The sequence below is a fragment of the Nymphaea colorata genome, chromosome 11 (assembly GCF_008831285.2).
Source record: "Nymphaea colorata isolate Beijing-Zhang1983 chromosome 11, ASM883128v2, whole genome shotgun sequence".
Classification (NCBI taxonomy): Eukaryota; Viridiplantae; Streptophyta; class Magnoliopsida; order Nymphaeales; family Nymphaeaceae; genus Nymphaea; species Nymphaea colorata.
The window spans coordinates 17,242,375-17,256,594 of NC_045148.1; the positions used below are offsets into that span (position 1 = coordinate 17,242,375).

The window sequence follows — 14,220 nt, forward strand, 5'->3', positions numbered from 1 at the left end:
AGTGAATTTCTTGGGACACGTAATCTCTAAGGAGGGAGTGACAGTTGATCCGGCCAAGGTAGAAGCTATACAACAATGGAATGCGCCAACTAATGTGACCGAAATCAGAAGTTTTCTTGGTTTGGCAGGTTACTACAGGAAGTTCATTAAGGATTTCTCGAATATTGAAACCCCTATGACTAAACTGCTACGGAAGGGAGCGAAATTTACATGGACAAAGGACTGTCAGAAGAGTTTTCAGATGTTGAAAGATAGTTTGACTAGTGCCTCAAATCTAATGCTGCCAAATGGGAGGAAAGGATTTGTGGTATATACCGATGCTTCAGGGACAGGTTATGGAGCGGTGCTTATGCAAAACGACAATGTTATAGCATATGCCTCTAAACAACTGAAACAACACGAGAAGAACTATCCAACACATGATCTGGAATTAGGAGCTGTGGTATTTGCGCTGAAAATATGGAGGCATTACCTCTATGGTGTGTAATTTAAAGTATTTTCAGACCACAAATCGCTCAAATATTTGTTCTCGCAGAAGGAATTGAATCTAAGACAGAGAAGATGGCTGGAATATTTCAAAGATTACGACTTTGAAATAAAATATCATCTAGGAAAGGCTAATGTGGTAGCTGATGCACTTAGCATAAAGGCGTCTGCTAAAGCTGCTGGACTGTTAACGCAGACATGGAAGTTGGTAGAAGACTTTGAACAATGGCATATGTTGCCAGATGATGATGAAAAGGTGAAGTGTGCTGGAATAATTAGAGATAGTTTTCATGATGAAATTATTGAGAAAGAAAAACAGAGCCCTGAATATGCGAAATTGAAACTTGAGTGTCACAAGAGGAAAAAAACTCCTTATTCTGAAGATGATGATGGATCTATATGGTTCAACGGTAGATTGTGGGTTCCGAATGATCCCAGGAAACACCAAGATGTATCAAAATTTAAGAATAAACTTTTGGTGGCCAAAAATGAAGAAAGAGATTGCTGAGTTCGTCTCACGATGCTTGGTTGTCAACAGGTTAAAGTGGAACATCAGAAACCAGGTGGCATAATGCAACAGATAGAGATTCTTCAATGGAAATGGGAAGGCATCACCATGGATTTCATAGTGGGGTTACCACGTACTCGACAACACGATGCTATTTGGGTAGTGGTGGATCGTCTAACTAAATCTGCACATTTCCTTCCTATCAAGATTTCGCAATCACATGAAAGTCTAGCTGATTTGTATGTTGACAAAATTGTGAGACTGCATGGCATCCCTAAATCAATCATCTCTGACAGAGATCCAAGATTTACATCCAAGTTCTTGAAAAGGTTATAGGAAGCATTGGGAACAAAATTGAAACTGAGTACAGCATTTCATCCGCAGACAGATGGACAGTCTGAGCAAACAATCCAAACCCTTGAAGATATGTTAAGAGCTTGTGTTTTGCAATGGAAGGGTGAATGGGATAAACATGTAAAATTGGTCGAATTTGCCTACAACAATAGTTATCATTCTAGCATTGGAATGGCTCCATTTGAAGCTCTCTATGGCCGACCTTGCAGATCACCATCATGTTGGACCGAGATAGGAGACAACAAGATTGAGGATCCTTTGGTGATCCAACATTACACTGATCAGGTCAACATGATTAGAAAGAAACTTTTGGCTGCTCAGAGTCGACAAAAGAGTTATGCAGACCAACGACGAAGAGAGCTAGCTTTTGAAGTAGGAGACCATGTTTTCGTTAAGATAACACCCACCAAGAGTGTTTTTCGATTCGAAAAGAAAGGAAAATTGAGTCCAAGATACATTGGTCCATTCGAGATTCTGGAGAAAGTGGGAGATGTTGCATATCGAATTGCACTTCCACCGTAGTATAGCCATGTTCATCTAGTTTTTCATGTGTCAATGCTAAGGAAATATGTACCTGATCTTTCGCATGTGATAGACTACGAAGAAGTTGATTTGCAAGAAGACATGGCAACAGAAGAAAAGCCACTTCGGATTATAGACCGAAAGGAACATGTGTTGCGAAAGAAGACAATCCCACTAGTTCAAGTGGAGTGGCAACACCATGGAATCAAAGAATGCACGTGGGAGCCAGAGGAGGACACGAGAAAGAGTTATCCCCAATTGTTTCAATAAGGTACGCTCAAATTTCGAGGACGAAATTTCTTTTTAGAAGGGAAGGATGTAAGGCCCATTATTTCTCTCTTTCCTTATTATTTTAAAACTGTTAATGGAAAGAGTTATGGAAAGAAAGGAGGGAGTTAGTAACTGAGAAAAATAAATCAAAGAGGGAAAGGAAACTGAAAAATCATACTGAAAGAAATTCGTATGGCAATGAGGGATGCCTTGTAGAGGGTTTATTTAACCTCATTCTACAGAAAATGACCATTCCTTTTACTACAGCCATTGAGGAGAGGGTCCAGTAGCAGGAAATTCAAGAGAAAGAGGGAGAAAGAGGAGGAGAAATCCTCACGTTTGCTCTCTTACAGTTGAGATCAAGGAAAGGGGTTGCTGCTAGAAATCAATCTCGATTAACAGGTATGGGGATTTTCAGCCATGATTGTAGCATGAAGCCTTGTATAACATGTAAATCTATGTATGCATACGCCTAGAAATGAATCCAAGCATGAGATTCTAGAGATAAAGCATGCTAGATTGAGACATATAATGTATGGCCTGTCCGTTCTAGTTATGTTTGAAATACTTGGATTTTTGTATCATGATTGTGTGTGCTTTTATTCCATCCGTGAGGAACCAAGACCACTCACGACACCAGAACCTGATACATCATCAAAAAAAAAAAAAACATGGAGGGGGTACGATTAATACCAAGAGGGTGAGACAGAATCTTGTTCTATAATCCCCTCTCGTGAAGGAGGAAGCCCTGACCTCCTTGCTTCTGTCGTGGATGTCGATAGAAATGTCCACTTTTTCTACAACCATTCTGTTGAGGGAGAGCTTCATGAGAGGGGAATGAAGGGAGAGACCGGTCATTCCCGACCGTTCCACCACGGCTTCCAGCGGAACCTCCTTGCAATTTCCCTGCATTGATGGAATCCAACGACGAGTCGAGAGTTGCGCTGCCCCTTTTGCTCTCTGGGCTGGTTGGCGGTGATTGCCGCTGCCGCTGGACCTTCCTTCTCCCTGTCGACTAGATGAGCAGGGATTTGTCGAGACTTTTTTGCTTTTTCTGCTGCACGCTGAAGACGGCTTGAGAGGAAGACAACTCTCTCTCCCGGGTTCATTTCCATTTGAAGACGATAGGAGTAGTGGTGCGCCGGTGGAACATCCACCGTTGGTCGAACGAGAAGAAGAAGGAGGCGCCCTTGAGAGGAGAGAGAAAATTGGGCGAGAAATGAAGGGAAATCGAGGGTTCAATCGATTTTATAGCAAATTTTGAAATTTTTGAAATTAGTCCTCCTTATTAGTGAAATCTTGGAAAAAGCTGTTATAATCTTTACACTTTCCTGCCGCAACATTTTTGTTAAAAACTTTTGCAAAAAGAGGCTTGTGAAAGTTATTTTCAACATGAGCCGGATATTTCATACGAAATAGCGTATTAGTATCCTCTAACTTCTTAAGAGTTGCAAAAAGACGATTTTTATTAAATTGTTTGCAATTTCGGTGAAAAGCGAAATATTATGTTGTATTTGCTTTTTTTTTATGCCCTTTGTTTTGTGTATAATTTCAGAAAAAAAAAGGTTCTAAGATCTCTTGTTTTTAATTAATGATTACAATATGATTCTTTGAATTTCTGAACGTGAGATACTATGTATTGTTGTATGTTTACTCGACTTTGTTTTGTTGCCATTAAATCAAGTTATGAAATGGTTTATTTCTGTTGTCTGGGAAACCGAGCCTAAGGGGGCATTTCGTGAGAGGTAATAGAAGATCTCTAACGATGAGAAACCCTCACTTTTGAAATTCGAAGGCGAAACGTAGACTGTATGCAATGGTTTATGCGAGTGTGAGCTTGTGTTTTGCCCAGTGTTTGGTTTTGTCACGAGAGGTAGTGGCGCGCGTGAGCCCATTATTGTCGCACACTCCTCTGGCTGTACTGGAGGGCCCACAGGGTTTTGGGTGGCACAAGGGCCCGAGATTTTGCTGCTGTTGTAGGAGAACCAGACATCTCCTGGTTCCTCACCCCGGGTTTCTAATGGGACCATGCTGCTGCAGTGGTGATCTGGGATATCTCAAGAGGCTTCACTGCAGGTTACCCTCGAACTGTTGGATCGCCTGGTGAAGAGATGTTCTGTTCTACCCGTCAGTGCCCACGGGGATTTCTGTTGTTGCTCGGCACGATGACCATGACATTGTCAAAGAACCACGGTTGAAAGCCTACGAAATTTTGGAGGTTGTGCACACATCGTTTTGTTTTTTATCATATGACGTACTGCAATATGTGTTAAGATTTGGAGTCTTATGGTTGTGGTTCATAAGGCCCTTATATGAATTTGTTTTACAAAAATCAAAAATTATTTTGTTGGGCCATGTTCCATTCATAGATGGATTTTTCCATACTCAGAGGAATTCTGACCATTCTTTCTATCTCTACTGGTGGTTCTTGATAGATTATGGCTCATGGAAGGACGACCTCAGTCTTGTGATGGACGGGCATTGGCATTATTGACACTGCGTTGGTTTTGGGGATTTGTGGTTATTTTGTTTGGGTCCAAGTATTTTATTATTGAAATAAAAGAGTGTCTGATTTCTTTATGTTTTGGTCATGACTCAATGTTGTTTCCGCTAGTATAAAAATGAAAAAAAAATTAGTGTCAAAAAATTGGGTCGTGACAGTAAAGCAATCCGTTAAGACTACTATAAAACTTTAAAACTCAATATTCACAATAAATCAAAAACTCCCTTCTTTAATATGCTCGGATGACCTTTCCTTTGCTTGTGATCGACATTGACATTGGACATGGACTCTAGACACTGTGCTCTGATACCAAAGTTGTCACGACCTAATTTTTGACACCAATTTTTTTTTATTTTTATAATAGCGGAAACAACATTGAGTCATGCTAAAACTTAAACAAATCAAACACATTGGTTTATTTCAAAAGTAAAACACTTGGACCCAAACAACAATAAACACAAAGCTCAAAACCGACGTACAGACTGCCAATGTCCGTCCATCACAAGACTGAAGTCGTCATTCCATGAGCCATAATCTATCAAGAACTACCTGTAGAAATAAAAAGAAGGGTCAGAATTCCTCTGAGTATATAGAAAAATCCAACCATGAATGGAACATGACCCAACAAAATAATATTTGATTTTGTAAAACACATTCATATAAGGGCCTTATGAACCACAACCATAAGACTCCAATTCTTAACACCTATCAGAGTTACGTCATATTATCAAAAACGAGGTGTGCACAACCTCCAAATATTCGTAGACTTCCAACCATGGCCTATCATTACAATGGGTATGGTCATCGTGCCGAGCAACAACAGAAAACCCCGTGGGCACAACTCACAGGCAAAACAGAACATCTTCACCAGACGATCCAACAGATCGAGGGTAACATGCAGTGAAGGCTCCTGAGACATCCCAGATCGCCGCTGCAGCAGCAGGCTCCGGGGTTACCCGAAGTGGTAGACCGACCCCTCTACGCACCCAGGGTGAGGGACCAGGAGACGCATTGCTCTCCAACAGAAACAGAACAAAATCTTGAGCCCTTGTGCCGCCCAATACCCTGTAGGCCCTCTAGTGCAGACAGAGGAGTGTGCGACAACAGTGACCTCACGTGCACCACTACCTCCCGAAACAAAACCAAACACTGGGCAAAAACACAAACTTGTACTCGCATATACCAATGCATACACAGTCCGCGTTTCGCCTTCGAAATTCGAATGTGAGGGTTTATCATCACTAGACATCGTCTATTACCTCTCACAGAAACCTCCTTCAGGCTCGGTTTCCCAAACAGAAGCAATAAGCCATTTTCAACTTAATTCAATGACAACAAAGCAAAGTCGAATAGACATGCATGAATACACAACATATCACGTACAGAAATAATAATATTGTGATCATCACATAGAAACAAGAGATTTACATTTTAAACAAACTAAGGGCATCAAGGAGCATTAAGCATAATATTTCGCTTTTCCACCAAAATTTCAAACTAATTTAATAAAAACCCCCTTTTGGCAATTTTTAAGAACTTAAAGGGTACCAATTCGATCTTTCAGTTTTCCTTCCAATCTCTTTTAATGTTTTCAGTTAGTAACCTTTTCATTTCTTTCCATAATTTGTCCCCTTCATGATAAACTTGACCGTTTCTCAATATTCTTAACCATCATTTAATCTACTATTTATAATTCCTCCCCAAATTAACGTTTCAATTTTTAAAGAAAGGAAAGAGAAATCGTGAGCTTACAGAACTTGTCGAGGGCACCCGTGACTAGTTCGAACACAGCTCAGATCCATTGTTAACTATATCTAAATAATGTGGTATTCATTAATCAGATATTTGGATTCAGACTTGAAATATTGAAATTGAATCCATATCTAATGGGGGCGAGATCTGTAAAATTTGGTAAAATTGATACATATATGGTGACTTATTTAGTTATCTTTATTAGCTTATTAGCGCATGTAATATTTGGAATCAGATGGGATCTTAATAATTTATAACATTTATTTACCCCTTAAAGTGGTAAAAAAATGCAAAATATGTCGAATTTAGAGCCCTTTATCGAATCTAGTTATTGGCATGGCAGCGAAGGGTTCACCTAATATTATCTTCAATTAGGTTGGTGTAATGGGACCAAGCAGAAACTTGCAGGCCACTAGTTTTTGTTTTGAATTATTAGAATGTCAACTTTTTGTGCTGGGTCAATAATGCGGAAGTTAAAGCGCGATAGGGACAACACCCAGAGACACCAAAAAAACAAGCTTTACACCATGAAAAACCCTAACTTAATCTTAGTACTAATCTTTGTAAAAGAAATATATTGGTGGGCATCCGGTAAAACATCTTGCATTTCAAGCCATCGTTTAACTCGGTGTCAGTAAGGTCAATGTTCAGCCCACATTCGATGATACATAAATCGCATTGGCCCCTTACCGGTACGGTTTTTCATAATTGAAGAGATCTACTTGTCAAAGAAGAAAGTGGAGCGGAAACGTCATTTTCCATCGAAGCTGCAGCCAAATCCTTTGAAAATCTGACGTGAGTGGAAGACGTAAATCAAATAGCACAGTTTGTCTTCAGGCTGATGATGAAATGAACGCGCGCTCTCATGGTTTCAATGTTTTGATCCAATTCCGGGAGGTTAGTAAGGAGGCGAGAAGAGCAACGGCTTCACACGGCACCTTCACAAATCATCAGAATCTTCAGGTTAGCAGCTTCTCTGTACCGGAGTTCGTAACTGTAGGTTGCTTCAGTGTTGAATTCTCTTGTCATCAAATCTTGGGAGTTCCCCTTTGAAATTTTACCTGCACTTTTTCCTTTCTAGCTAATTATCACTTTCATCTTTTCGGATATATATCTACGCGTGAGTTTCGTTTTCTGCCTTAATTTACAGATGGAGGTGACTGGTGGCAGGCCCGATCTACTTGCTGCATTTGCTTTCTTGTTGTTGGTTTCAGTAATGTCGTTGGTTTATATTGGAAGAAAAATCACTGTGAAACAAGGTCATCCATCTGAATGTGGAAGTGAAAAAAAGGAGGAAGTTGCACAGAGGAAGGCTGTGGATAACAAAGCAGGGCCATCAACAAAGATACCGGAGCAGGACAGCATGAATTTCTACGTAGTCATTAGTTTTAGGGGTGAAGACACTCGGAAAGGCTTTACGAGCCATCTGCACAAGGAACTGAGAAGTCGCGGCATAACTACCTTCATTGACAGTGAACGCTTAGAAAAGGGACCGAGAATCAACGATCTGTTCAAGTGCATCGAGGAGTCGAAGATATTTGTGCCCATCTTCTCCAAAAACTATGCGGATTCCACATGGTGTCTGAAGGAGATAGCTAAAATGGTGGACGTCATACACCACTTTCAATCGGAGGTCTACTGACAGCCAAATATGCTTTTGAAGACCTAACACCCATGAAAATCGAGCCCTCAACCTATCCAAAACTAACATGCATATGAATCGAACTGTGATAAACACTCAACCATGAACTCAACCATTTATGTTAAAACCATACTTTCTGAGTCTGCCTATATTAAGGGTCCGATAGTGGGATCACATAACTGCTGTAATAGATGTCGTTGCCCACACAAATGGCACCATTAAAGAGCAAAAGAAAGGGTCTTGTTTGTGAGTGGTTTGAATTTGCATGTGTGTGGAATCTTTTCTAAGTTGAGAAAGACAAGGAGAGGTGAGTGGTGATCCAAGGAGAGACAAGGACTCCTTGACATCAGTTTTTCCTTGCGTTTCTCGTCTGAATGGTTTTCTGTTCTACCCTTCAACATCCATCGCCTGAAAAGGTACCACCCCGATGTGCTCTTATCAGGGTTTAGGGTTTAAATGGCCTGAACATTTTGTCTGTCGTCGTCCTTTTCTGCACCAAATGTATGTGCAAGAACAAGAAGATAGAACAAAAACAGAAAGATAAAGTTGGAGAGATCAGCGAAGTTGGCAAACTTGACATGGGGGTTCATGAACAGATTGTGACAGAGGGAGAAGACGCAAATACTGCTTATGAAACTCATGGCAGCCATTAGATTGCGACTTTTTCTTTGTAATCTAGATTTGAAGGGCACCTTTACATGCTGCTAGCTGCCATATATGGGTTTTGTGAGCAGTATCTGCATATTTTCCACAGTGAACCTTGACATCAGTTTTTCCTATCACTCTCTCTCTTCGTCTTCCTGTTCTTTCTCTTCATGTGCTTCTTGCAGAGGCATTTAATGCACAAAATGGTGATCACCCACAAAATTTTCAGGCCATTTAAAGCCTAAACCCCCCAAAAAAATATCATTGGGATGAGGGTAGTTTTTCAGGCGATGGGTGGCGAAGGGCGGGCTGGAAAACCACAGACGAGAGAAGCTATGGGTTGAATAAGTTTGTTTTCTTCTGTCAAAATGGGTGACATTTTTGTAGGGAGAGTTACTGCATCAAAGGCCCTTCTGTTGCAACAAAGAAAGAGAGATAAAAGGAGAAGAAAAAGAAGCGGTAGCAAACAGAAAGCCGAGGCCAAGTGTAGGGGAGCTACATGGGAGTTCTGCTTACCAAATTTTAGTTGGGTTTGATAGCTTCGGATCTTTGATCCCCTAAAAAAATGTGTTTTTACAGATCTTTAGATCTCAATAACATGGATTTTAAATCCATGATATATGTTAAAAACTATGGATTTAAGGTTGGATGGGAATGAGGGTCCAATTTTCAATCCATTAATATGAGATCCTATAATTTCAGATCACCGCAGATTTGAAACAAACACAACCTAATGGTTTTCTCAACTATGCATTAATTTTATATATTAATGGCCCATAAGGCATGAAAACATTTAAAATAATGCCCCTTTGGCTAAAAATTCTGCCTTTGCCAAAGGCCAAATCAGCACCACTCTGGTTGAATCACATGGACAGGACGGTACTACTCTTCTGAAAAGAGATGAACGGATAGGAAAACTTACCATTCGCGCTTAAGGCAGCAACTTTTCTCAATTATTGCAATCAATGAAAATGAAAAAAATGTAATTTCAGCTAAATTCTGATTTTAGAATAGAGAATGAAGACAATTCAATCAAATTTGTGGTATATGTAGTTCATGTCAACATTTCTCAATTATTACTACATGTGTTTTTACCTGTCTTAGTGTCTTGCTTTTCTCAGTAATAGCGAACATAAGATTAAACTTCTCAAATCTCAAAGCCCAAACTGGCAGAGGTCAGAATTGATCGAAGTATTAGTTTCTCGACACATTCGAAGGAGATTTTGTCAACTTTTAGCTTAATGAATCTGATATCCGTGTACTCGTATTAAAATTAGTAGTTCATGGAACTAATGATCTTTGCTCTGCGTGTTCAAATAATAAAAAAAAAAAACCTGAAATTAAACCCCGTACTCAGTTTACCTGAAAAAGTGCCTGACGTAATGTTCAAGTGTCTGTAATTAAATAAAGATCACTTTGGGAGGATCTGTAACTACATCTATGACTAGATGAAAAAAACCCTTTATGATGTTAAAACCATGGCAAATGGTGCATTCCATAGCTAAAAACTCTGCCCAATCAACTTTTCTCGAGGAATACACCATTTGTAACTATTTTCAACATTGCAAAATATAAAAAAACTATCTGATATATATATATATATATATATATATATATATATATATATATATATATATATATATATATATATATATATATATAAGAAGTGTAGGTTTTTTAACAATTTAAATTGTGCTTTCGAAGCTAAGTCTGAAAAAACAGCAAAACACGTTTTTTCAACTAATAGCGATCCTAAGATTAGACCACTTAAATCTCAAAGCCAAAATTGGCAGAGGTCAGAATTGATCGAAGTATTAGTTTCTGGACGCCATGAAGGAGATTTTATCAATTTTCAGCTTAATGGATCTGATATCCGTGTATTTGTATTAAAATTCTTAGTTCATTGAACTAATGATCTCTGCTCTGAGTGTTCATAAAAAATAACCTGAAATTAAACCCCGTACTCAGTTGTCTTTTACCTCAAAACTGCCTAACGTAATGTTCAAGTGGCTGTAATTAAATAAAGCTCAATTTTGGAGGATATGTAATAGAAAAGTTGAAGTAATCCGGCTACATCTATGACTAGATGTTTTTTTTTTTTTAAAAGAAACCACTTCATGATGTTAAAACCATACCAAATAGTGCATTCCATAACTAAAATCTGTGGCCAATCAACTTTTCTCGAGGAATACATCATTTGTAACGGTTTTTAACATTGCAAAATTTAACAAAAATTATTTGAGTATATATATATATATGCGTGTGTGTGTGTATAGTTTTTTTTTTTACCAATTTAGATTATGCTTTTGAAGCTAAGTCTAAAACAACAGCAAAACACACTTTTCAACTAATTTTTTATGTGATTAGTTTGTGTTTTTGGAACTACGTTTGACACTACCACACAAGATTTCGCACGTAGTCTCTAGTGTCTGCGCCATCTAAACATGCCATTAATGAGTTGCAACTTTTATGAGCCAAAATATAAACCTGTATGGCTTGCTTTTATTTACTAATGATCTATATGAGTGTGAGAGATAGGATGATTGAGAGCTGAAAAAGCAAAGTTGGGAAAGAGGACACTTTAATTAAAGTTTTAAATGCCAAACTAATCGAGGTTTGTGCTTACCAAAAGAGATGAGTAGACCACTCTCACATTTGTTAGTCACATTTTTTTTTTTTGAAGGGTTTTGATAAGTGGCAGTGAATTTTCTTTTTCCCTCTTTCGGGTAGGATAAAAGAAGAAAACTGAGCCCAAATGGTTGAACCTTTTTTTTCCCCATTTTTTGGTTAATGGTTTTGATAAGTGGCACATGATTTGCTGCTTGGGTGAAGAGTGACCAGGCACTAGTGTGCAAGATAAAGCACGGAGAAAGCCGCCACTCAAGACACCAAAGACATTATACTCTAAACAAATATGAGGTTGGGTAGACGCTTAGACTTTTTTTTATAGGAAATGGAAAACCCCACTCACCCAAAAGTGGCGATTGTCCACAGACACTTTTTTTTTTTTTCTCTAAAGTGGTTGTCAAAATGTGTTCTTAAATACTTTCCACCGTGAAGAGAGCTTATTACTTTGAGTGGAGTCGTAAACAAGATATTGATGCATGTTATGGGAGTCCAAGATGTGAGGCAGAGAAAGAGAGAGAGATGAAAGAAACGGCAAAGTGGGTTACTATCAAGTTGGACGGATGTATTGAAATTGGTCTTGTCTATAATTCCTGCCCAAGAAATTCAAATGATCCACTTAATCCATTCCATTCGAATGGAATAAATTAGGTTTTAAACTTTTTTGGAACTATACAACAAGTTATCAAAGAAAAACGAACTAAAAGCTCAGAGAGACGTATCTGTTGTTTTAATAGTTTATAATTTGTCCATTTATCCAGATCCGGTAGATTGAATTGTGAGCCTATCATGAGACATTAATGGGGTGTTTGATAGATAGATCTGAGGCCTGAGGCTAATGCTGGGTTTCACCACTATCTAAAAAATAAGGTTTTAGATTTTCGATGTGTGATAAGTACTCCACATCCTTGTGTCTGATATGTAATCTCAGGTCAAAGGTAAAAGTGTTTTCATTCTTTTGCTCTTTTCTTCCGCACCATCGCCGCAGGACACAGGTCTCCTCCATTCCCTCCACCCATTGTCGAACCCTTCACCCTTTGTCCGTTGGAGGGAAGGAGGAGCCTGATGGCTCCTTGACAGCATGGGGCTTCGGAAGGTGAGGGGGAGCCACTCCCCCTTCCTTCCACCCGTCATCATCAGGTGGAGGGAATGGGGTTTTGAAAGGGGGAGGGAGCACAAGAGAGTGAGAAATAACGTTCACTAGTTATTTAGAGGCACCCAATCATTTAACCATGACCCATCATTTAAAAGTGAATGGTTAAGCGAAAAAAAAAAGTAAAATAATATTTAGAAGAAAAAAATGTCTATCTTAATCATTCATAAAGACAGTGCAGTTTAGATGACAAGATGATTACAACAAGTTAGAGCTACCATTCAATTTATATATATATATATATATATATATATATATATATATATATATAACCATAGCCTTGGTATTTTAAGGGGCCCATAATGAGCAATTACAGGACCACATATCTTGTGATTGAGGTACAGTGTGGCCTAGTGTTAACAACTAAAGGTCCACATATCCTGTAAAAATGAGAAGAATGATAGACGATCTGAATCTAAAAGCATAATAATATAAAATCCCAGGATATGATTATCTATATTTATCGTTTTATTGCATTAAAGATTTTGCTTACTTAAAACTATATATATATATATATATATATATATATATATATATATATATATATATATATATATATATATAGACGCGCACACACTCCTGTGTGTGTAAATGTAGTTAATTATATACATTTGAAGCCACTATGGCACATTTATTGACACTATAAGGCTTACGTAACTTAGCTTTTGGTTTCCAGGTAAGCAAAAAATATAAAAGGGTCAGCTTTTTGCCAAACAACCAACAAACTGAAGATATGCAACCTACGCTTAGACATTTTTTTCCAGACGGTCATAAAAACAAAAGGAACTCTTAATAAGGCAATGCAAAAGCGATGTGAGCTATAACAACTACAGACATAAAATGGACGGAGGAGACGGTAAAAGAGTTTGGTAAAGTCACACTTATAAAGCCGAAAGGGTTTGTATTTCAAATTTAGCTTTCTAAACCCAAACCAGAATCAGCGGTCACCCAAATATATTTCATAGTGTTTATGAATAAAGCGTAATTTCTTAACAAAACTTAATGCATATCGATTTCTTGACATCATTAAAAATGTGGCGTCAGATAAACGTTCTTTTCATCTACATGATCCTTTGTATTCTACCAAGGAGATTCATGACATCTTAAGTTTCCAACTATGACATTTTTTCTGTCATAGAGGTTGGTGTGCTGACAGTGCTGGAGCAACCTCATTTATAGTTAAAATATTCTCTTATTAGGATTTTTTTGAATTTTACCAACTTGATTCATGGCATCTTTAATTTCCAATCATAGAGGTTGGTAGGTTCGCATAAGTTTGCAGAAGAACCACACAGTATCTTAGAAAAAAATGCTCATCAAATTTGTATTGAAAGCCATTTGTACAACTCCTAGAAGGAAAATATTAAAGCGAAATAAGGCTTAAAAGGAAGAGTTCATCACTAAAAAACTCAAAATAAACAAAAAGCCAAAATGGTGGAGAGACTTTTTTATTCCTTCCCTTTTAATCCAGCACCAAGGAGCCCTGAGAAGATAAATTCTCTCATTTTCATGCGTTAAATGATTTTCCTTATGTAGCGAGGAGGAATCTCATCATGACTGAGTGGAGTTTAGCTATTTATTGGCTCATGGAAGTCTCGAGCGGGCACACCAACGAAGAAGAAGTAGTCGATGGAGGCCAAAGTCACTACTGCCACCACCTTTGCTAGCTCCTTCCATCTTCCTTTATCTCCCCGTTCTCCTCCTCCTCTTCCCCTTCTTCTTAATCATATATGCCCAGTCAGAGGCTCTGTGATCCCCAA

At 38.4% G+C, this 14,220-nt stretch overlaps 1 protein-coding gene across 1 annotated transcript; it reads left to right on the top strand.

Moving 5' to 3' along the window:
• The first annotated feature begins 7,226 nt into the window (after positions 1 to 7,226).
• Positions 7,227 to 8,178, top strand: LOC116264910 (disease resistance protein L6-like). The gene is made up of 2 exons (XM_031645366.1): positions 7,227 to 7,358; positions 7,546 to 8,178. Exons 1-2 carry the CDS (start codon positions 7,245 to 7,247, stop codon positions 8,035 to 8,037), a joined length of 606 nt encoding a protein of 201 aa, XP_031501226.1. The 5' UTR covers positions 7,227 to 7,244; the 3' UTR covers positions 8,038 to 8,178.
• The last annotated feature ends 6,042 nt before the right edge of the window (positions 8,179 to 14,220 follow it).

Excerpts from the sequence above, each read along its gene's own strand:
- LOC116264910 (XM_031645366.1), top strand. The coding sequence starts at position 7,245 with ATGAACGCGCGCTCTCATGGTTTCAATGTTTTGATCCAATTCCGGGAG. Across the intron at positions 7,359-7,545 it reads CAAATCATCAGAATCTTCAG|ATGGAGGTGACTGGTGGCAG; the intron begins GTTAGCAGCTTC and ends CTTAATTTACAG.